The sequence below is a fragment of the Lepidochelys kempii genome, chromosome 3 (genome assembly GCF_965140285.1).
Source record: "Lepidochelys kempii isolate rLepKem1 chromosome 3, rLepKem1.hap1, whole genome shotgun sequence".
In the NCBI taxonomy this organism is placed as follows: Eukaryota; Metazoa; Chordata; order Testudines; family Cheloniidae; genus Lepidochelys; species Lepidochelys kempii.
In genome coordinates, this window is record NC_136382.1 from 36,630,502 (window position 1) to 36,654,950 (window position 24,449).

Here is a 24,449-nt window from a genome sequence, read left to right on the forward strand (position 1 = left end):
CCCGTGGCGGCTAGGAACTGCGGGACACGGTGCGGGTGCCCTGGAGTTCCGAGGCTCTGTGGGGGAACCTTGGAGTTCCGAGACTCTGGTCGGGGCACCTTGGAGCTCCGAGCCCCTGCAGGTGGCGGGGGGACCCCATAGCTCCCAGGTGCTGCGGGCAGCAGGGCCCTGGGAGCTCTGAACCGCTGTGGGCAGTGGGGGTATCCCAGAGCTCCAAGCCACCCAGGCAGCTGGCACGGGGACCCTGCAGTTCCCAGCTGCTGTGCACAGCGGGGCCCTGGGAGCACCTAGCTGTCACAGGCAGAGGGGCCTCGGGAGCTCCCAGCTGCTGCAGGTGGCTGGCAGGGGACCCTACAGCTCCCAGCTGCCATGGATACTGAGGCCCTGGGAACTCCCAGCCACTGCAGGCAGTGGAGGTGCCCCACAGCTCCCAGCCCCCACGGGTGGCAGGGGGTATCCCAGAGCTCCTAGCTCCCATGGGTGGCAGGGGTAATGGGGGAGCTCTGAGCCATAGGCAGTGGAGCACCCCACAGCTCTGAGCCATGGACGGTGGGGGGATCTGTGCTAGGGCCCCCTGAGGGTGGTGTGGGGACCTGCAGCTCCCCATTTTGTCATGCATATTTTTAGTAAAGGTCACAATAGGTTATGGGCTTCCATGAATTTTTCTTTATTGCCCATTACCCGTCCGTGACTTTTACTAAAGATTTGTGAAGGCATCCTTCAGTCTCAAGAGACTGTGGATATGTGCCCCTGAGAGGTAAAAAATTTACTCAATCGGTTTTATGGCAGCCGCGGATGTGGCTGAAGAGACCCACTCGAGAGAGAGAATCTCTACTGTATCTGTCACATTTAAAGGTGATGTTTCGGTCCTTTGGGTTCTACCTTCTGCAAGCTCCTTTCTCCTCTGCTAAGCTGGACTGCTTCCTCTTGTAACTCCAGAGACATTTGTTAAACTCTTGTTGCCAAAGGCTGTGGTCTTGAGTATGATCTTCCCATTTGTCCACATCCATGTCTATTTCTCGGAGGTCTCGCCAGCATATATCCTTGAAATGCAATTTTGGGCATCCTTTGGGTCTTTTCTCAGATGCCAATTCGCCGTAGAGGATGTCCTTTGGGATGAACCCATCATTCATTCGGCACACATGCCCAAGCCAGTGGAATCGTCTGTGTTTGAGGAGCATTTGCATGCTGGGTATGCTGGTCTGTTTGAGCACTGCAGCATTCGTGACTCTGTCCCTCCAGGAGATTCCAAAGATTCGACGAAGGCAACGCTTTTGAAAGCTGTTGAGCCTCTTTTCCTGATGAGAGTAGAAGAGTCTCACTCCCATACAAAAATGTGCTGATAATACATGCATGATACACACAGATCTTTGTGTGTTTGTTGTTTTGCCATAACCTCTTGTTCAGTCTATACATTGTTGTGATGGCTTTTCCAATGAGGATACTGAGTTCTGTTTCAAGAGAAAGGTTGACGGTGATAGTGGACCCCAGGTATATGAACTCGTTCACCACTTCAAGTTCATAGTTGTTGATCTTGATGGAGGGTGCTTTCTCAACAACTTGGCACGTTATGTTAGTCTTTTAGCCCGAAGTCTTGGCAGGCTTTGGAAAAACTGTCCATTAGGCTTTGAAGATGAGCTTTTATGTGGGTTGTCACTGCTGCAGCCTCAGCAAAGAGGTGGTGTTGGATAAGGGCCTCCCAAGTCTTGGTTTTAGATCTGAGTCTTGCAAGATTGAACAGCTTTCCATCAGATTTTGTGTGCAAATAGATTCCCTCAGTTGAGGAACCAAAAGCTTGTTTCAGTAGCAGGGAAGATCCCAAACAGAGTTGGGGCAAGTACACAAGCTTACTTAACTCCACTATGACTCTAAAAAGCCTGAGAGATTTGGACTGTGACATACATGTTTTCATGGAATGATCGAATTATGCTTAAGAGCTTGGGGGGACATCCAATCTTTTCTAGAAGTGCAAATAGTTCACTTCTACTGACAAAGTCAAAAGCCTTTGTGAGATCGACAAAGGCTATGCGGAGAGGCTTTTTTGTTCTCTGCATTTCTCTTGTAGTTGTCTCAGTGAGAAGATCATGTTGATAGTAGACCTTTCAGCTCTGAAGCTGCACTGTCATTCAGGATAGATTCTGTCTGCAAGGGTCTGAAGTCTGTTCAGGGCAACTCGGGCAAAGGCTTTTCCCATAATACTAAGACAGGAAATGCCACGATAGTTTTTACAGTTGCTCCTGTCACCATTGTTTTTATAGAGAGTGATGATGTTGGTGTCTCTCATTACTAGTGGTACTTCACCTACTAAAAACATGCGTGTCAAAATCTTAGCCTTAGATGTAGTACATATTCTCCTGGTTAGCAAAAAGCACTAGGTTTAGTGGAAAGGCTCTATCAAGTGGCAAATCAACTTGTTTTAATGGTTAGCAACCAATGAGAATGAACCTTTCTTTAGGAAAATAATAAAATCAAAAGGCTTCCTGCTTGAGGATTTAAATTGCTGAACACAGTTTGGGGCTCAGCAATTATACTAGAGCAACCTTCATCTGTTTTTGTATAAAGATTCAGATATTCTTGATTTACAAAAATCTGGCTCCGAAGAGGAGTCGTTCAGACAGGGTGACATTTTACATGTCTATTGGCTTCCTGGAGAGGGTAGTAGACTAACAGGTAAAACAACTGGCTTCTAATCCCAGCCTGCCACTGCCCTGCTGTGTGACTCAGACGCAGAGAGAGATATGAAGTAACATTCAAGTTTCCTTCTCATCCTTTGTCTGTCTGGTCTATTTAGATATACAGAGCCGGCACAGTCTCTCTGTATGTGTATATACAGTGCCTAGCCAGTCAGTTGGTTGAAGACAGCAGGACATTACTGTAATACAAATAAATTCTAATTTTTTGCAGCTTTGGCAATAATTTGTTAATTTTGAATAACTTTTCTTACTCTGAATTATTCTATTGTTCAGTAAGCAGGTCTCTGTGGACTACCCATACTATTCAGAAATGCCAGCTTTTTTGTTTTATATGTTCTTATCCTGGATGACAAGAAATAACTGATGTACCTGACCAGCACTTACTGCAAATAGATATTTCGAATTTAATAAATATTCTACATTTTTCTCACCTTGGTGGCAATGTGGAACCCTGGACTCGCTCTCATTTAGCAGAAATGGCCCCAAACAGTAAAGTTTGGCTCTGGACTCAGATTTTCCTCAAGGATCACAGATGATGGGACACAGAGAATTTTAGTTTAGGCCCCATTTCATGCACATCCTTCCCACTATCTCCAATGATGCTGGCAGTTACAAACTGACCATATTATAAAACGGAGTGAAGGGAAGTTATTATCTGATGGATTTACTAACTGTAAATAAAGTCAAGTGGCTAAATTACAAAGATGAGGTAGAGCAGCCCTGGTTTGTATTGGAGGAGGAAGTAAGTTCTGAAGTTTGCCACTAGAGTGTGCACCAGCTTTTGAAGTGTGTGCTCAGACCCTGCTCTTTGAACAATGGATTTAAAAAATGCTTTAGAAATTACATTGTGCAGCTTTTAACTTTACTTTTTCATTTTAAGTTTGACAGTTTTTTTTTTGTTTGTTTTAGGTCAGAGGACATCCCTCCCCACCTAGAACTAGTTTCCACATTACCCATACCAATAGGGGACGGGCAATTTACAATCCACACTTGATGGTTTTAGACTGGACTCCTGTTATTGACAATGACTTTCCTTTGTAATGTTTGAACATCTGCAAATGATTGGACAGAGCCCTAGCTGGATCAAGTGTTGATCCAGAATATCCTGGATAATGCAGCAATCAGACCCCCTCCTTTTTTTTTCTTTTACTCCTTCTCTAACACTGTGATTGTGACCATTTCACCCATTCCATTGAGATAAGAATCTTGTAATCCTCAAACTGACTTGAAGAGCTGAGCAGGAAAGCAGCTTTCTACTATAATTGCCTGAAAGTTAACCAGCCCTGGATCTTGTTTGCATTCAGTGCTGCTGAACTGCTATACCTATTTTAATACTTATGCCGCAACTACTACGTAAATGAGCAAATGTCCTGCTACTTACAGCACATCACTCCCAACCACTGATTTCTATGTAAGGGCGGAGAGTAGTATCTTCTGGCACTCTGTTATAGTAGATTGTTCTTTCATCCATTAGCTCACATCCTGTTTCAGAAACCTTTCTAGTCAGTCATTCTGAGGGCTCCTTGTAGCAACCTGAATAATAGCAGTTGAGTCGGTAGCAGCTTGAGATATATAGGCACACTGACTGATATGTTGCCACCTGCATTCTGTATGGTATGTTGAATTTTTAGTCATTTTTAAACATGCTGATCAACATGATTTTAAGTTCTAGTAGAGATAGGACACAGGTTTACAGCTGCAGCTAAGGTTAAACATGACTGGGAAAAATGGTGGGTCCAAGAACAAACCTTTATGTAGTGTATACAGTATTACTCACAATCATGTTAGCATGTATAAAATCACAACTAAAAATTCAAGTGCAGATATACACTATGAGTTAAGTTCACTCCTATGCAGAGAGCTCATACACAGCTTATGCCTTATTTTGGGGACTTGGATTGTAAAGTTGCAACTTCAAGTTGCAGTGGGGGAGGTTTAGGTTGGATATTAGGAAAAACCTTTTCACTAGGAGCGTGGTGAAGCACTGGAATGCGTTACCTAGGGAGGTGGTGGAATCTCCTTCCTTAGAAGTTTTTAATGTCAGGCTTGACAAAGCCCTGGCTGGGATGATTTAGTTGGGGATTGGTCCTGCTTTGAGAAGGGGGTTGGACTAGATGACCTTCTGAGGTCCCTTCCAACCCTGATATTCTATGATTCTATGATTTAAACAGTTTAGGTCAAGGATCATCTTTTTATGTTAGTTCAGAACATAAAAATGAGGCCTCAATACAGGGGTCCCTAGGAGATACTGTAATACAAATAATATACTCAATTGCCCTTCAACCTGTCCATTTTTGGATGGCCAATTTGCTGCAGTGTTGAAGTGGGTGTTGAAGAGAGATTTGAAGGAGGAAAGGATAGAAACTTACAGATCTGTTCAGGATGGATATTCCATACATAAGACGTCTATTTGAATGTGTGAAATAAATCAAAGTGTATTTAAAAATTGATGTTAAGGCAACGTTATACTTGAGATTTTAACAATATAAATTTATTCCAAGCTATGCTTTCTACATCCTCCCAAAACCTGGCCAGATGACACATCAGGCTGTAGTGAGGGTGGAATTCTGCCTTCATTTACACTCAGGAAACCTCAGGATTGCTTGGGTATCACTAAGGGCAAAATTTGGCCATAAGGCATTAAAATTAACACCATATATAGTTATTAAAAATCCTAGATGTGTGCTGTCTGGCTGAAATATGGGGAACTCTGAAGCTACTAAGCTGTATGTATGTAAAATCTCAACCATATTGCAACACTAACAATCTCTTGCATTTTGTAAGCAGTACATTTAAATAGATTCTGTAGTAATCATCAAATCCTACTTTCTACATTTTAAAATTTAATTAAATATTCTGTAAGTTTACCAACGATATAATTTGTTTAATGGCTCATTGAGTTTAGAGGTTTTATAGTCCAAGCTTCCTCAATAACATTGTTATCAGAATAAAGACTTCTGGAAATAAAAAACATAGAAAACATGCTGAAATGGCATCTGTGCAATAGGCAGTGTATCTGTGTTTAAAGTGATTTGTGTCGGGCGGTCTCTGGTTACATAATAGGAAAAAGAAAAGCTGGGTAATGAAAAAAAACATTTTGCAGGCAATTTATCATATGCTTCAGAAGATCTTTAGTGTTTTGTTTTTTTAAAGTTGATTCCCCAAGTAGGACACAATCCGATTCTCTGTTGTCCCCCTGCACCTTGTTGTAGTCCTTGACGCTAACGCCAAGTGAGTGTAAGATGCTACAAAATCAGAGCGGTAGCAATTTACTCCCACTTTGCACTGGTACAAATTACTATAACAAAATGCAGGGCAATGGTGAATCTGGTCTATAGTAGTTGGAAATCGTGAAGACCTATTCAGGCCTGCTAAAAGTGCAGTTATAGTTGCACAAGAGACCATATCAGATACTAAACTGATGCTACACTTGGTCTTAAGCAAGATGTCAAGAGAAGCTGTGTCCCACAATAATGTTATTTACACTGCCTTATAAATTGAGCTATTTAATTGGAATTGCTTTCTGCTATCTTCCATGTCTACAAGGAAAATGTGTGGTAGAAATATATCTTGGTTACATAACTGTCTAGAAGAAATATTAAACATGGGAAAAGGAGATCAGGTAGGGAAGACTGTGCATATAATAAATTATACTGAAAAACAGTATTATCTTGGGTTTCACTGAACAACATCTTGGACCAGATCCTCATCTGCCGTAAACTACGCTGACTTCAATTGAGTAATGACAATATACTCAAGTTGAGGATCTGCTCCATAGTCTTTATATTACATCTAAAATTATAGCAATATGTTGTGCTTATCAAAAAGAGATATAAACTACCAATAGTTTTATCTCACTGTGCTAAAATAGTTGCCAAAAAAACCCTAGGTGGCTCTTAAATAAGTGTTAGCAATGATATCTTATAACTAGTTTAACCGAATGCCTGTCCTTCTTGGACTAGTTGGGATCAGATTCCGCTGTGGAACACTGACCTTAACCACAGAAGTCCTATATAGATTTAATTTTTTAAAACTTTCGGGAGCCTGGCTATCCATTGCATCAACATACCAATACCTTATGGGAGAAATAGCAGCATTCTAGAATAATGGGCCAAAACACTTAGCCATACAGCTGTTATTGTGCTGACAAAGTTTTCAAAAGTGATCAGTGATTATAGATACTTCAGTATTTGGCTGCCCAACTTGGACACCTCAAAGAGGTCTGATTTTCAGAGGTGAACACTTAAAACTTTCTGAAAATCAGGTCCCTTTAGGATGTGCCTCAAGTTGGACATCTCAATAAATAAATAAAATAAATAAATAAATCTTACTAGCTACTTTTAAAAATGTAGGCCTGTACTGTTTACAAGCACTGAGATATCACAGTGGGAGGAGTAGTATAAAAACCTGACTAGAAGACGTGGTGTTGAACCATCGTAGCTCAAGACTGCACATTGTCCCAGTGCAGTAATTCATGATGATAGGCTACTCCAACTGCTGTAAGAGAATCTTACTCCTGACCATTATTGTGCTTGAGCACAATGTATAGCTCTCTCTGTTTGTCGTACTTAGAACTGTTTTACAAATTAACAGAGTATCTGGATTGATTCTCTATCAAATAGGGATAAATTAAGGGATGGTAGCGGTTCTTCTGTTGATCCAGAGACCTCATTTGAAAATACAGGGTTTTAAATACTGAATTAAAAAAATGAAACAATCAACTGTGAGTGCACAAATAGGAGGAACTGAGTTTATTGGCTTGGGAGGGTGGGATATACACACTAGAAGATGCTGAAAGCAAATCTGCATTCAGGATTTAACTTTTATGATAAATGCTACTTATACAGACATTCTCTGGAACCCTTAGCCATGTTATGAGAGTTGATAATATCATGTTTCTCCCGCAATCACTGAAGAATTTATAATAACAACCATCAATACAAGTCAGCTCAAACGTGTCACTTCTGAAAAAAGGAATCCATCTGAGTAAATGTGATTATGGATACGACAGTTAGGAATAACTGAATAGTAACAGACCTGCAGAGATGAAACTGGCTATAGATCAGCACAAAATCCCAATAGTGACAGGCAAGGATTATTGTTCCAGACCGTGTAGATAGTGTAGTAATTCTGCTATATGTTCATAATTAGAGATTTTATTACATTTCATTCATAAGAGGAACATTTTACATATTCACGAGTATGTACAATTTTAAAAATCAGCCTTTCATAAAAAAATTGGTAGATGAAAACAAACTATCCTAACTTGAGACACTGAGTGTTAAAGCTATCACCCTCTTTGACAGCTACAGCCTCAAGCAGCACTTGCTTCTTCTGCATACTGCGGGATGACTCCAATTCATACATAGTTGTCAAATTGAAAAGAACACTCTCATGTAGGTAGTGTTTAGGGTCCTGCTGAACCATTCCTTCCAACTGCCGGAGGGAATCCTTCAATTTTCCCAGATAAAGCAAACAAACAGCCGCATTGTTATTAGCCTAGAGAAAAAGATTATAATATATATATTGAGTCTGGAGTCAAACCAAATTTAATAAGTCTTTACTTTTTTTTTTTTTTTTGCAAATATTTGCAATTGTTGAAATGTATTATTTATCCTACAATTCAATTCTTTTATCCTTGGCATGGGGAGCTTGGTTACTTTCAGTGTCTATCCCATAAGAAAAACTAGCTGACCTCCAACACCTGAAGTTCTAAAAGATAGAAGAATCCAAGCTGGAATTCAGATTGGTAAAGGGGCTCAACAGATAATGTTAAAAGCGAGCTGAAAGTGGTTTCAGATACCACATTTGTCCTTGAATCCTCCTGCCAATTATTCTAGTTTTACACTTGCATATTCCTATTTTTAAAAATGTCCTTCTCTCCCCTGCAGCTACATGAAACACAGATGCAAACAGGGGAAACTGATTTTCTGAAACTGACTTTTAAGTCAATGGGTAGATTCACTAACTAGGGCAGTCCAAATAAATCCCAAATGCTCATCAGGTTCCATATCCTGTTCATCAGAGCAGAATTTATTAAGTAACACAAGGTACAAAAGAGATAAAAGTAGTATGAAATACTTAGCAATGGAAATTTTCACACTTTCTGAAAGCTGGGGATAGGGGAAGACACAACCCTCTTTCCTAAGTAGGTCTCCCACAAATGAGGGGAAGTGGTCTCTAGTTATAGCAGGTGGCATTTACAGCCGGCAGTCACAGGACTCCAAGCATGTGCTCCCTGAACTTGGTTCCCTCAGTCTTAAAGGGGCCCGGGAATATGGCACTGGGAATATATGCTTATGCCCAAGGATCAGCATACCGATACATCCCTATAGTCAGAGGGCTGCTAAATATACAAGTAAACAAGATGAAAAAACTTGACAATTCTTCTGTAATGTCTTTCAGTGATAAGAATTTTAGACTCTGATTTACAGCTGGCTCTATATGGGCAGACCCATGTGCATGCACAGATGCAGTTTCAGGATCAGGAGCCTTCAGTGTTATTTCTAAATACAGTAATTAAAATGGGGTAAAAAAGTGTGATTTTTCAAGTGGATAGTGTCCCTCTAATACTATCCGATGATAAATTATTTCCTCATATGTTTGCAATTACCATTTTGTTTTCCAATATGTACCTCTAACAAAACAAAGCCAACATATAAAAGCCCTCACAGAGCCCCCTTCACATGTAACCCATTACAGTGCATGCAGTAAACAATCATGCTCTTCAGGTAAACTGGTCCTGCCTTCCCCTACTCATCCCTTTGTTTTTATTTGTATCTTATCTTTATGTATAGAGAAAGCCCTTTGGAGCGTGGACCATATCTAATTTTTCTATAGAGCTCCAAGCACCCTTTGGGTGCTATCTATATCTTAGGGATAAGGTAAGACAGGAACCACTCAGGTGTCAATTCAATGTAGTACATCCGGAGTCTTACCACAGCATTTGCAGGGTCAATCTTTAAAATTTCTGTGAAGGCTCTGTGAGCGTCTGCAAAGTTATTCTGACCAAGATAGAGAAATGCTCTAGAAAGTAAGTGACACATGAGTCAGTTATCCTGAAAAACCCAAGGTGATAATACATTTCAAATGGAACGGAGACCACTTTTTATTTTCCCTATTATAAATGCGAAGAGTTTTTGACATTTGCTCTTCACAGTGTAATCGTGAGCCAGCTGCGAGACACAGATTTACAGACAAATGAAGTGACAATTCAGATCACTGACCACTTCAGATATTCTGCCAACAAAGCAATGCTTTTCTATATTTGTTATTAAAATACAGAGAGTCTTCCTAAAATAATTTCTCTGTGAAACTAAAAGTGTTATATCTGTTTCCAGAACACACCTGTAGTATTATTTTACTTGTCAAAATATATTTAGCTAATATGATAAACACCAAAACCTGAGGACTCCATCATGCAATCTGATTTACTAGTGCATATCTTGGCATCCATTTGAAGCTAGCAAGTGCTGGGTCTGCACTAGCAAATCTGATTGCAGGATCAGAATCCAAAAGAGCTTCTTTGTTCCTAAAAGTATATATTGAAAAAATAGGGTAAAATATGCAATGCTTTGAAGAATGAGAAATAACTTTGTAAAATCAACTCTTGTAACTAAAGAGTTTCAAGCCAGGATAAGATGACTACACCAAGTAATACAGATCTCATGGGTGTACATGCCATTCAGTCTCACTTCTGACAGATGTGGTTACATAAAAGAGAGCGAGAAAGAGATACTCTCAAGGGTACTTTAAAACTCACAATGCATATTTTGCAAAATCATATTTTAAAGTTTTATTTAGCTCTTAAATTATCTACCTGTTCATTAAAACCATAATTTGGTGCTGTAGTCCATCCCATTTCTGACTCATTTTCTCAACATCGTGAAAATATTTTTCTGCGGTTTTTATATCTCCAATCTGGATGACAAAAATTACAAGAAAGTTAGGACAATGCATGAGAAAGACCCATTCAAATGAGCTCTTCATGGGACATCCTTCCACAAAGAACCAAAACGTGAAAACATATGAAGTATTAAAGTAACTGGCATCATAATTCTACCTCTCCGATTAGCCATTATTCACTGTGAATGGACTAAAGCCGATATCAAGGCTGACTTTTACAATTCCTCATTAAGCTCATAGAAGTGAATAACAAAAAAACACATACAGTGTCCTCTTCCCTAAGGACCTGGTTCTTAAACTGGGCTCAGTGGAACATTAGAATATTACGTAGTGGTGGCTTTGTCTCCTCATTTCTAACAGCTTTGACAGGTGTCCAGGCTCTCCATTGTAAAGAAAACCCCAGGGGTTTGCAAAATTAGCTGGAAATGAGAAGATAGCAGAGCTACCTCCAATAGCTACTACACAAGAGAGGAAACAGGATCACTCCTCAAAGCTAGGAGCCACCAATCATAAGTGAGATGGAGCATGGTAGCCAGGTAGTTTGTGGAAGATCCATTCTTCAGATGGCCACCCCACCTATGACCAGAGGAGATCTAGTTCCCTCCTGAGCAATCACCCCACAGCCAGAGACCAGAGAACAACCCCCGCCATTGCTGCTACGGAGACAAAAATACCAGGTAGAGAAGCCACTTAGAAGAGTCTCAGTTAGGGTACTGGGGAAGGGATAATGTGGTGGATTCAGAATTATTGGGCTAGATGATAAAGGGAGTGCGTGGGTGGAAGGAGTGATGGATTTGGGAACTGTCAGAAAACAGAATTCATAATTCTTTTGGGAGGGTGGTCAAAGTGTAAAGTAAATCAAATGTCACAGTTTTTAAGTTAGGAGTGATTATTTTAGGAAATAAGCTTTTTCTTCTCTTTTATAAAAAATATGGTAGTTTACAAAACTTATCATGAACAATTCTTATTTCTTAACTGTATCTCAGCATTCAAGTGTCTGAATAATATGCAATTACTATACATAAACTATTCATTTGTTAAGTGCCCTTACTCCATTAAATAAATGGAAAGTATTTATCTCTTTCGCTTTTCCAGGATATCTGACATACAAGAATCAGTTTAAATTAGTCCTGGAATTTTAACCATTTAAAATTACTTTCCCACCGCCACCGGATTTTATTTAATTAATTTAGGAATTTCAGTCACTTTTTCTGAACTAATGTAACTATTATGATTATTAATGCTTCCAAATTAACACAAAACCCTCTTGTTAGCCTCAAATAATCAAACCCATGGTTAATGTTCCTCCAGTGTAATCTACACTGACTAACCATGGTTTCCGTTAGTCTGAAAAATAGGATTATTTTTCAAAAAATATTTTGGGGGCTATTTTTAAGTCCCCTTTGCTGTAATTTATTGCAGAAACTGGGTTTAAAATAGTCACAGAACAACTTAAAAGCACTGGTTTGTAAATTAAACAGTAATTTCACTTTTCAAGTCCTTTGATGGAGTTATTCAAATAGCAAATAAGGGTTAGCTAGCAAGCAGATTCAGAGTACTTTAGGAGCATAAAATGAAATACTGAAGACCAAACCATCTTCATTGTTTCCTCCCAACCGATCAGGCTGACTTTGTCTCTGATGTGTCCCAAGTGGTTGCTGACAGCTTTACTCACATTACCTCTTAAAGCATCTCTGGGGTAGACTGTGGCCTTTTCTGCTTTTTCCAAATCTCTCCCCTCATTTAGTATTTATATGATGGTAGCTATTGAAGGCCTCATTCAAAATCAGGGACCCACTGGGCTAGGAAGACATGATTCCTGCCCTAAGAAGCTCATAACAAATAAGTGACATTTGGAAGGTGAAGGATATAGGTAACATTAAACATAAAACATCACACACACTATTTTGTATACTTAAAAAGAAAATTAAAAACCGTTCAACTATATCTCACAGCTCCTGAACCAACACATTCTTGTAGGCATTACAGAAGAATTGGGTCTTGTGAGAAATTTGAAGTAAGAGAGAATACAACACGTAGCTTAGCCTTATGCCAATGTTACGTTTCCCAAGACTCCACCCTTGACTTCATATTCATAGAACTTCTTCACTAATCATATAGAATCATAGAATATCAGGGTTGGAAGGGACCTCCGGAGGTCATCTAGTCCAACCCCCTGCTCAAAGCAGGACCAATCCCCAATTTTTGCCCCAGATCCCTAAATGGCCCCCTACAAGGACTGAACTCACAACCCTGGGTTTATCTAGTAATTCACCATTGCATTACTTCACACTTAGGAGTTGAATTCCACTCCCAAAATACCTTTGGTACTTTCATAAATGGGTAAAATCTGGCTCATTGTGCCTCTTCTGGTTGCAAGTCATGGCTAGCAGATCAGTTTGAGACTACTTGGGAATCACTTGGCACCATTTTTCTGAGAAACTGTGAGGCTTGAGTGCTGAAAAGTTCCCTTTGCCTTTCCCCTCAGTTTTTGCAAAAGGTTTTGTCTTCTTCTCATGGAGTTTGCCTGTTCTAGAGTTCAAACATGCTACACAGCTGACACCTACACATGCTGGCTCCCAACTCCTCTTTGCTGCACCTTTCTCTCTCTCTCTCTCTCCCCGAGTTTAATTAAAGAAAAGGCAAAAGAATTACCTCTGTAAAATCAGGATGGTAAATATCTTACAGGGTAATCAGATTCAAAACAGAGAATCCCTTTAGGCAAAACCTTAAGTTACCAAAAGACACAAAAACAGGAATATACATTCCCTCCAGCACAGCTTATTTTACCAGCCATTAAACAAAAGGAAATTTAACTCATTTTCTAGCTATATTACTTAGTAACTTAACAGGAGTTGGAAGGCTCCATTCCATTCTGTTCCTGGCAAAAGCAACACACAGACAGGAGTTTTTTTTGGTGTAGTGGTCGGGTATACATTTCCGATTTACGCAAAACTTGAGTGACGCAAGGCGTTCCGGAATGGAACGATTGCACAAGTCGGGGAGCGTCTTTTGACATTAAATTCCTGTATCAGTTGCTTAGCACTCTCAAGATGGAATTTCTTGTTATTAAATTTCAGTCCAGTTTACCCTCTCTCAATGAGGTTTTATTCTTATTTTCATAAACAGGCAATTTGAATCCTGCTTTTATTCAAAACTACCAAATAAAAACAGGAGATATTGCCAAGCAATAAAGACATTTTCCCTGATGCACCAGGCCAAAGAACTATTTGCATTTAGAAGTTGTGTTTTCATTAATTATTGTCCAGGGTTATGTAAGCAGGCCAACAGGCACCTCATGCTTTATTTTCCCTTCTGCTACTCTATTAGGAAAGGTCCAGTTCTGGCAGTAAAACCACTAATTCAAATAATCCCATGTCATAGCCAACCATCAAGGAGGATAACAACTTGACAGGATTCATCTCAGAGCCTGTTAACACCACTCTTTAAATTGGATGGACAGTCTGCTCTTCACAGACATGGGGCAGTCTGCGCACACTCTCTCAAGGTTGATAGTGTCAATGAAGTCACTGATGTATCTGAGAGAAAGAATCCAGGGACAGGAAGTGATCTCTGCTTTGTCACATGACAGTGCCAAGTAAAGCATCCAAACTGGCTGATGGATTTTTCTATTATGACCCAGAATTATTAGTTATGTGGATTTCGAGTAGCTTTATTCATAGTTAGTAGAAGTTGTCTATTCAGGTTATAATTAACTTTCATATTTTTCAATTGTATAGGAATTTCACTTCAACGTTCAGATCAATTCTGATTCAGAAAAAGACCTTCAAACACCACCTCCACTCTACTGAATGATCAACTACCTTGAAATAAAATTTCTGCTAGAAAAACTGAAAATTCCATAATTGGATTTGTTTGAATGACAACTTATATGATTTCAAATGAACAATAATAATGTAATTATCTTTTGTCCAACTAAAAAGAAACCCCAAATAGAACAGTTTAATTTTCTAGCCTTATCACCACAGACAAGAAGAAAGTTTATAAATACATCATTTAAGCACTAATATTGTTCTTTATTAATAAAAGAGAAAGTCTGAAGTGTTAAACATTAAGGAATGTTACAAACCCATTCTTTATGGATTTGTTGGATACGAAATATTAGGACTTAAATTTTCATCAGATAACTATGTAGCATAGCAATAAGAGATCATTTTTTTAAAAAACAATGTAATATTCCAACAGTATTTAATAGGTGTCATCTACACAGCCATATGCACATTCTTTGTACACATGAAACACGACTGGCTTTTCTCTCCACAATGGAAATAATGTCATGGCAAAAGGAAGGTGAGGAAATTCTGACATGGCTTTTGGATTAAGCTGTTTAGGGAGCAGTTTGATTAAACACCAGAAGCCTGTCTGGGTTTGAAGAAGAGGGAAATTAGATTTGGGGTGAAATCCTGGCCCCATTAAAGTCTGTGGGAATTTTGCTATAGACTCTAGTGGGACCAGGGTCTCACCATTTGAGCTGATATAATTATTAGGTATAATTTCCATAGTGTGATCTTTGTTAGATAATGTAATTAAAGTTTGATTCACCACTGTAAATACTTTACATTTTCTAATCTAGTCAAATGTTTCATGGTAGAAATTCTGCTGTTTCATCTTATTTTAAAGTCTCTACTACATATAGGTTGCCATATATACACCTAATAAGAAGAACAACAGAGTTTTAAATACAGCAATTACTCATTACATTACTGTCAACAATGTTACTTAGCATATTCAGTGTAACATATATACCTGAAGAAAAATCCTTCCAATTCCACTCAACAGCTGAGGTTCCTGTTCTGGGTAATATTTGATGACTGTGTGATATGCATCTACAGCAAGCACATAGTCCTAAGGGGGAAAAAGTACATGACTCGATTTTAAGATCAGCATTCACTCATTGTTTTATGTACGCTCATTTTAAAAAGTGTATATGCAGTAAACAGATATTAATGAGAACGAACGAGTACAGAATTAAAATCATTTCAAATATTTAATGTTAATGGAATTTCCTCCCAACATGGCAGTGCTAGCTGCCGGCTATGCTAACCTTCTGACTATTCAGTTCTATTGGAAATGTACACTACACCCAGTGATAAAGTGGCAGATTTTTCTTTACATTTCTTTTTCCAACTGGGTCACGTCTCTCCTCAGCAAAATTAGCAACACAACCTGACTATTTACTCTTCAGCTTCCAATAATGATTTCGGGTGGCATTTTCAAAAGCACCTAAGTGAATTAAAAGCACAAGTGCCATTTAGTCTAAATCAATGGGGATTATGCACCCAAGTGATTTTGGCACTTCTGAAAATTCCATGTGTAAACTGTAATACAAGGACTTCTAGTGTGCGATGCTCAGAATCAAAACCATATCAGAGACTAAAGGGCACAGCCTGCTCGTTCCAGGCTTTGCCAGCTATCTTGAGACGCTTGTGTATACACTCTGCCTAGTAGCCTACCATTTTGTTTTGTTTTGCCTCTTGAAGGTGCTCTAATCTCTGCAAATTTTAATGCTGAAAAGCAACAGGGGTCACTTTCCCCCCCCCAACTTACTTGGAAAAAATGCCACAGGCATTTCTTCTGCCTTCTCCTCTACTCCATAACTGATGGCAGATATTGTGAACTGTGTTATGTTTTCTTAAGGCTATATTTAAAATGACTAAGACCTGCCTATTTCTGACCCAGATCATGACCTGTAATAATCCAATTTTGCAGCAACAAAAATCAAAGAGATCAATTGCAAACAATTTGCAAACTGTGACTATACTTCATTAACAATGATACATGTATAATATTTAATAACTGACATATTTAGAGCTCTTGTTCTCACTCTGATGCACCATGTCATACTAAATGTTACTGTATCAATATTGGCTACCCCAGAAGTTCAAAAATCCAACAGACAGACCCTAACAAAGTCAGGTGGTTTTATTTGGTCCGCTTTCTTTTGAACTCCCTTTTCCATCAATGTGTGTGTGATATTTACACTGTTGAGAACTCTCACAAATTTATAGTGAGTAAGGTGATTTTGGCCTCTGCTACTGGAACTCTTGGTAGAGAACTCAACCGAGATTGGGGGCCTATTGTGCTAAGCATCGTATAAACAGCACATAGCATGGAACAGTACCTGCGCTGAAGAGCTTACAGTCTAGTGAAAAGCATGGTAGTGACTTTGTGAGGCAGAAGCTGGAACTGGGATTCACCAAACTCACCTCATATAGGGACCACCAGACTTATATTAGGTAGGAACAGCTTTTAATCCCTGTTGAGCTAGCTATGATTCAAACTGGTGATGGACAGGTGAAAGGCTCTATAGTCTTGTCATTTCGTGAGATGCTTCCATAAGCATTAATGTTACACCACTGAGAACAAGGCTAGCTTTCTGGAATAATACGTTTATTAAATCAAATTCTGATCTTTTAGGGGAGTTCACCAACAGGCTCTTCCACTCTGGACACAGGCAAAAACTCCCACATTCTGTTAGTCTTAGTCTTAAACACACACTAAAGGCTTTTCTTGCACCTTAAAGTTAACTTGAGTTATAACTTGAGTCCCATCCATATATCAAACCTCTTACCTCAAGTGTGCTGGAGTTTTTAACTTGAGTGGCTAGCCCAAGAGGGGGCATATTTTAAAACTCGAGAGAGCACGTGTGGATACAGGTTAACACTACTCAAGTGCTGCTAGACCTCCACTGCCTTCCCACAATTCTTCCCCCACCTCCAATAGCCAGATAGGGCAGAAAAGTTCTCCCACAAATCACTGGGAAAGAATTAATAGAGCAGCTCAACTTATTGCAGTGCTAAGAATCATGGGATGTGTACCCAGAAGTCTTTGTACCACATATGAGTGAATGCAGCTGCTTGAATATTATTTTGCAGTGTGGCTGCTCCACCTTGAGCTATGCTAACTTGAGAGGAATAACTTGAGGGTAGAGAACTTGAGTTAACGCTTCAGTGAAGAGACAAAGCAGTCTGTCACAATGTATTATGTCTAAAGGGACAATTATACGTAACCAATTACACATAATAAAAATGCAACAGTAAAATAAATGGGATGTTATACTAATTCACTTTTAAATGCAATGTTTTACAAAATAAAATAATTCCAATTATCACTCTGTCGTCCTTACCCTAACTTTTATACATATATGTAGTTTTTCACCCCCGCATGGATATGAGCAGGGCTGGAAACCACAATATTCTGATCCAAAGCATAGACCTCCTCCACTTTAGCTTAAAGAGTAAGTGGTAAGAGGAAAGCATGCCGTTATCTGTATGAAGACCAGCCCATATAGGGAGACACCACACACAGTGAGTGGGTTACAGAAATGGAAGGCTGGACAACAGGGTGACTAGTTTCTATTCCGTGTTCTAGGAGCAGATGGTGGTGTAGCGGTTACAGAGAGCATAACCTAATGAAACAATGCCCCTGCTTGGGACATATGTAGGGTTGTATTCTGGGTGTAAAAGGGTGAGTCGCTAACACTTATCACAGAATCATAGAATATCAGGGTTGGAAGGGACCTCAGGAGGTCATCTAGTCCAACCCCCTGCTCAAAAGCAGGACCAATCCCCAATTAAATCATCCCAGCCAGGGCTTTGTCAAGCCTGACCTTAAAAACTTCTAAGGAAGGAGATTCCACCACTTCAGCTAAAGAACCACACCTCTTCGCATGGATGCAGTAGAAGAGTCATTAATCTGTGGGCTTACCCACTACACTATGGCACAGAGCCACATGGCACTAATGTTAGTTACACAAGCACCTGATTTGACAGGTTCCTTCTGGATGACTATGTTGCAAAGTGGATAAACTTAGCTCTGTTATATTAGAGACCTGTGTTTCATTCTCAGCTCTGCTTGAAGCAGGTTTGTGTAAGCTCCCAGTTATCTGTGCAAATGGTGAAGGACAGTTACCCTCTGATATGATATGAAATCTTGGCTTATAATAAGGGTTGAGAAGGGTACAGAAACGTTAACAGCAGTCACTGGAAGCATTAGGACTAGAACTCATGGTCTTGGGGCTTAAAAGGTTCACGCACCTTCACTAAACTATAAAACAGAAGTAGGGAGTTCTCTCTCTCACACACTGCTTCCTAAAAAAAAAAAAAAAATCACACGAAGGCTGAAGATTTTTGCATCATCATGAGAATGCCTGCAGGAGGGGACAAATTTGCATTACTCATGATTAATTTATGAGAATGGACAAAACTGTGTTAAATTTTAATAACTTTTGAATCAAGCACTATTTAGACCTAAACCTAGATAGACTAACTCATGTAAATAGTCCCAATAAATCCAATCGGGCTATTTGCGTGAAGAAAAGTAAAACATGTTTTTGCACCCTCAACTGGTCATTAGGATTAGTCCTGAGAAACTGGTCCTGAGATAGGAGAGAGGACAATTTATGCTGTCTCTGTCTTTTAAATCAAAAGAGAATCCAGATCAGAAGAGAATGCTCAGACATCAGACTCTTCTGTCACTAGCATAGATTGTGGTCTTCCCTTCCTCCTCCACATCGTTTTAACTGCAGTAGAGCCAGTGCTGCCCCCACCCTGAGCACCGACTCCACACTCCCATTGACTGAGAACCGGCCAATGGGAGCTAGGGAGTGGTGCCCACGGGTGAGAGCCACAAGGAGCCGCTTGCACTCCTCTGCCTAGGAGCTGGACCTGCTGCTGGCTGCTTCTGGGGCGCAGCGCGATCTGCGGTGCCAGGACAGGCTGGAAGCCTGCCATAGCACCCCCGCTATGCTGCTGACCTGCAGCCGCCTGAGGTAAGCCCGTGCCCCGACCATGCGCACCAATCCCCTGCCGCAGCCCTGAGCCCCCCCACAAACCCAGAGCCCCTTCCTGCACCCTAAACCCCTCATACCTGGCCCCACACCAGAGCCTGCACCCCCAGCCCAGACCCCCTCCTGCACCCTAACTTCCTGCCCCAGCCCACAGCCCCCTCCCACATCCTGCACCCCCCACCCCTGTACCCTAACCCTCTGCCCAAGCCTTGAGCCCTTCCCACACCTCAAACCCCTCATCCCCAGCTCTGTTGTGTCGCGGGCATCAACAATTTTCTTCAACTGGGTAGTCAGAAAAAAAAGTTTGAAAACCACTAGGTTAGAGGACTAGCCTTGGGAAAGGAGACCCAGGTTCAGTTCTCTGTTGCATCACAGGTTTCCGGTGTGATTGTGTGTCACTTCTCTGTGCCTCAAATCACCACCTTTTCTACCTAACAGGGCTATTAGTGAGGTGCTCATATACTGTGGTAATGTGGCCATGTAAGTACAGAACTCCATGGGCCACGTAAGTTTTCCTTTCAGGATGGTCAAGAAGAATGACACTGAGGGGAATTTATTGGGTTTAATATTTAAGGCTGGGATTGTTAAAAGAGCCTAAAGGAGTTAGGTACCCAACTCCCATGGAAACTAATTATTTTAGGGTCCTTTGACAACTGTAGCCTTAAAGATAATCTATAATTATATTTCAACAAATACTAGTTAACTTTTTTGGCCAAAGGAATAGGTTAATAAAATTTACAGCTGGAAATTAGTCAATGTTTTTTACACCAAGGTTACAGGGAACGTTATTATAGTTCAGAAAATAACTGTGGTCATCATCACCACTCTATCCAACATCACAAATGATTCAAGTAACAAACAGTATTTCAGAATCAACACAGGATTACATCCCAATATAATATATTGTCACTAGATGGCGATAGATTGCACTGACTCAGTTCAGGAAAAACCCAGAATTTGTTTGTTTATTCATTACACTGGAAAACAAAAAGCTTCAATTTTGAATGATATATTTTACAATGAATACTCCTCTAGAAGTATATTACAGACAACTGATATCTTTTACACATATCTGAAGCTTTTGTGTAATTCGTTTCTTCAAAAAACACTTATCCTCAAGAAAGACCACGTTTAAAAATCATTATTTGAAAAAATAATCAATTAAAGCAGAGATGAATATCTGAGCATTGTTTGTTATTAAGTCTGTTTTAACATTTGGGAAAATTTAAAGGAAAAAATAAACAAGAAGCCCATTTACCCATCAGAGGGTTTGTGGCATATACCGTATAGATTATCTTCACACTTTGCCCTGATTTTAACTGCAATATGATTTATGTTTGAAAACTGCTCTTAAAATATTCTGACTCTTATAAGTGTCAAGTATCAGGGGGTAGCTGTGTTATTCTGTATCCACAAAAACAACGAGGAGTCTGGTGACACCTTAAAGACTAACGGATCTATTTGGGCATAAGCTTTCGTGGGTAAAAAACCCACTTCTTCATACATCTTCATAGAATATTAGGGTTGGAAGAGACCTCAGGAGGTCATCCAGTCCAATCCCCTGCTCAAAGCAGGACCAACCCCAACTAAATCATCCCAGCCAGGGCTTTGTCAAGCCGTGCCTCAAAAACCTCTAAGGATGGAGATTCTACCACCTTTCTAGGTAACACATTGCAGTGCTTCACCACCCTCCTAGTGAAATAGTGTTTCCTAATATCCAACCTAGACCTCCCACACTGCAACTTGAGACCATGGCTTCTTGTTCCGTCATCTGCCACCACTGAGAACAGCCTAGCTCCATCCTCTTTGGAACCCCCCTTCAGGTAGTGAAGGCTGCCATCAAACCCCCCCCCACTCTCTTCTGCAGACTAAACAAGCCCAGTTCCCTCAGCCTCTCCTCGTAAGTCCCCTAATAATTTTTGTTGCCCTCCGCAATAATTTTCATTGGACTCTCTCCAATTTGTCCACATCCCTTCTGTAGTGGGGGGACCAAAACTGGATGCAATACTCGAGGTGTGGCCTCACCAGAGATTCCCTCGATCTGCTGGAAATGCTCCTACTAATACAGTCCAATATGCCATTGGCCTTCTTGGCAATGAGGGCACACTGATGACTCATATCCAGCTTCTCATCCCAGGTCCTTTTCTACAGAACTGCTGCTTAGCCAGTCAGTCCCCATCCTGTAGCGGTGCTTGGGATTCTGAAGAAGTGCGTTTTTTACCCACAAAAGCTTATGCCCAGAAAAAATCTGTTAGTCTTTAAGGTGTCACTGGACTCCCTGTTGACTCTTATAAGGCAGTTCTTGAAAATTATGTGCATTATGGAAAGGCACATGCAACATATTCAAGGACAAGTTTAATACAGGTAATGGCTATGTTGGGGGTTCAATAGCAACATATAATTGTCATGTGGGAAATCTGAATTCTGGAAATAAATCTTGGAATTCTAGTTTCCTAGATTGAGAGTTATAATACAGATTGTGAATACACTTGGTTTTGAGAAATGAAGGAAGGAGAATGAGTTGCAGTTCTCTTGAAGCAACCTTGTCAGAAACACTGATGACTTGCTTAGAAATTGGAGTTCATGCCACTATTGAAGTGAGAAGAAAATATCATGAAAAGGATGAAACGGGAATAGAAGCAAGAAAGGCATACAGAAGCAGAAAAGAAGAGGAGAGTAGAAGTGACTAAAGGAGATATAGGGAGCTTAGGGAAAAAATTAGTACAGTTAAAAGCAGAGTTACTGTATAACTTGTTGAAAACCTGCAGTGTTTGCTAACTATATTTCTTTAACTGGATATTTTTATACTCCAGTTATACATTTAAGTTTGGGATGGAGACTCAGTGTTTAAATTTTTTTCCCACCTGCATTTGAAAAAGGAGAGTTTCCTGAAAACTAACTGTGTCTCAGGATTCTGATTCAAAACAAAGACTTGTTTGGTTTAAAGACAGAATGGGGCTTCTTTCTAACCACCCTGATTTGCTGTGCTGTTGTATTTACGTAAGAGGGAATAGTGCTGATCTCACTCTAACTGTTCCGAATATGCATTTCCATCTCCTGGGATCCTCATAAAAGCAGAATGCTGCATTTTAAGGCAGTCTCTGAGTAACTGACACTTTCATACCTGTACTCTATTTGAGATATTATTTGAGTGTTAAAAACCATCAAGAAAACAAGGCTTACGAGCAGCTTATTCAGCTTTATGGAAAGCTAGGTTCAGGAATGCTGTTGGGCAACTAGGATCATAAGAACAGTCATACTGGGTCAGACCAATGGTCTATCTGGCCCAGTATTCTGTCTTCTGGCAGTGGCCAATGCCAGGTGCTTCAGAAGGAATGACCAGAACAGGCAATTGTCAAGGTATCCACCCCCCCGTTGTCCACTCCCAACTTCTGGCAGTCAGTCAGAGGCTAAGTAAACCCAGAGCATGGGGTTGCATCTCTGACCATCTTGGCTAATATCCACTGATGGACCTATCCTCCATGAACTTATCTAATTCTTTTTTGAACCGTTACAGTTTTGAACACTAGGAATATGGAGAAGTTCAGAGCCTGGTCTGTGAGAGGTTATAGTGCGGACAGTGATGCTCTGGGGTTTTGCTGCTAACTGATCCATAAAGTAGCTTTAAGATCTGGATTGAGGCAGTCCATAGCTCTTGCCACAAGCTTAGCACAGGGGCATCCCTATTCCCATGGCAACGAGGTCTACTTTGGAAGAAGTTTGTTGTTCCCTCTTTCTGAATGCAAGGAGAAGCTGTTGCACAAAATGGAGTAGGAAGGCTTACAGGAAAGGGTGGAGAAACAGGCAAAAAATAGCCAACTCCACTCTGACTGTTCCTTCCTTTGCAGCTATAGGAGACTAAAAACTCCAGGGTCAGAATCTAGTTGCACAGACATATGGACAAGGCAGAAGATGTATTTGGATGCTTCGAGTCTCTGTCACACACAAAGCCTACAGTATCATTACTGTGTGCAACTAGAGCAACATTCCTAGTACATAGTTTGAGAAAGACAGAGAGAGCATATAATTGGTTTTAATTACAGTATTTAGTTAAGTGTTTGAAAAATTCAATTTAAAAATGCAAATTCTGTATTGTTATTGCATGTGCTCTGAAATGATTTCAGGAGAAATAAGTGTAGATATGGTCCTAAAGAACACTGCTGCAAGTGGTTATTAAGTAAGTAATTACTAAGTCCAATTAATTCTTCACTAAGCTAAACCTTGTACAGTCAGGTAGTCTTCCCCTATCCACGCACCAGTAATTCTCTTGCACTTTCTCTGACATTCTATTCTAGTATATACGGTAACTCTGCAGTTATTGCCACCCACGTACCTTCATCATTAGCAGACAGTTTGCCATGGAGTACATCACCCGGCCCAGACGTGACCTCCACAGCTCAACAGAGGCTACAAAATAAGAGCAGCTTGTGAATGTGCACAAATAAATTAGAGGTTTTTTCTAGCCATCAATTATTGGTCCTATGAATTCTGATTTAAAAGATCCCCCTTGTTAAAATCACTGGGTTTTAGCATAGAATTTTTAATTCTTTGCCACACCATACTGTCAGATAGAAAATACTGCCTCTCTTAAAAGGACTAATTCGACTGGTTCTAGGAAAAGAATATCTGCATAAATGATGCAACGATGCAAAAGCAACAGACAACCTTTCAGCTTTTAGTTCAGGCAACATATTAAATACTAAAAGAAGCCACACATTTTCTAATATCAGAACAGAAGATACATAGAAACATCTAAATAATTATTACCATCAGCATACAACTGTGTAATTTATGGGATTAAATTTAATCAACTAAAAACCCAAACGTAGCCTGAAATCTCATCTCAAAGCCAGAACATGCAGGGTCAGCGCTCACTCAGTCTGGGACTATTTGTTTTCCTCTGGCTTAGTGATCTGGTGGAAAAATCTGCCAAGTCTGTCTGTCTTTTCCACGCTCCTGGAGTTTGCAGGCTTTAAAGGCTGCAGCAGCAGATTGCTCATTCCCTTGGTTTGAGACAGACTCATGATGTTGTAAGAGAATGG

The 24,449-nt window shown here is 40.2% G+C and overlaps 2 protein-coding genes across 9 annotated transcripts in view; one reads left to right on the top strand and one right to left on the bottom strand.

The window, feature by feature from the left end:
* ADI1 (acireductone dioxygenase 1) overlaps nt 1–14,441 on the top strand; it is a 41,594-nt gene extending 27,153 nt beyond the window's left edge. The window contains exon 6 of one of the 3 annotated variants that reach the window (XM_073336102.2): nt 3,603–4,099. In XM_073336102.2, coding sequence (XP_073192203.1) covers nt 3,603–3,687 — 85 coding nt within the window. In that variant the 3' untranslated portion in view covers nt 3,688–4,099. Of the gene's footprint in view, nt 1–3,602; nt 5,527–14,338 lie in introns of those variants that run through there. The other 2 variants (XM_073336103.2, XM_073336106.2) reach the window with 2 other exon arrangements.
* The window catches only part of TRAPPC12 (trafficking protein particle complex subunit 12), an 85,204-nt gene continuing 68,170 nt past the window's right edge, over nt 7,416–24,449 (bottom strand). For 2 of the 6 annotated variants that reach the window (XM_073336095.2, XM_073336094.2), the window contains 5 exons: nt 23,741–23,814; nt 15,366–15,464; nt 10,513–10,613; nt 9,632–9,719; nt 7,416–8,192 (listed from right to left, as the gene is read on the bottom strand). In XM_073336095.2, the coding sequence (XP_073192196.1) occupies nt 7,950–8,192; nt 9,632–9,719; nt 10,513–10,613; nt 15,366–15,464; nt 23,741–23,814 (605 nt within the window). In that variant the 3' untranslated portion in view covers nt 7,416–7,949. Of the gene's footprint in view, nt 8,193–9,631; nt 9,720–10,512; nt 10,614–15,365; nt 15,465–23,740; nt 23,815–24,449 lie in introns of those variants that run through there. The other 4 variants (XM_073336096.2, XM_078852076.1, XR_013635537.1 and 1 more) reach the window with 4 other exon arrangements.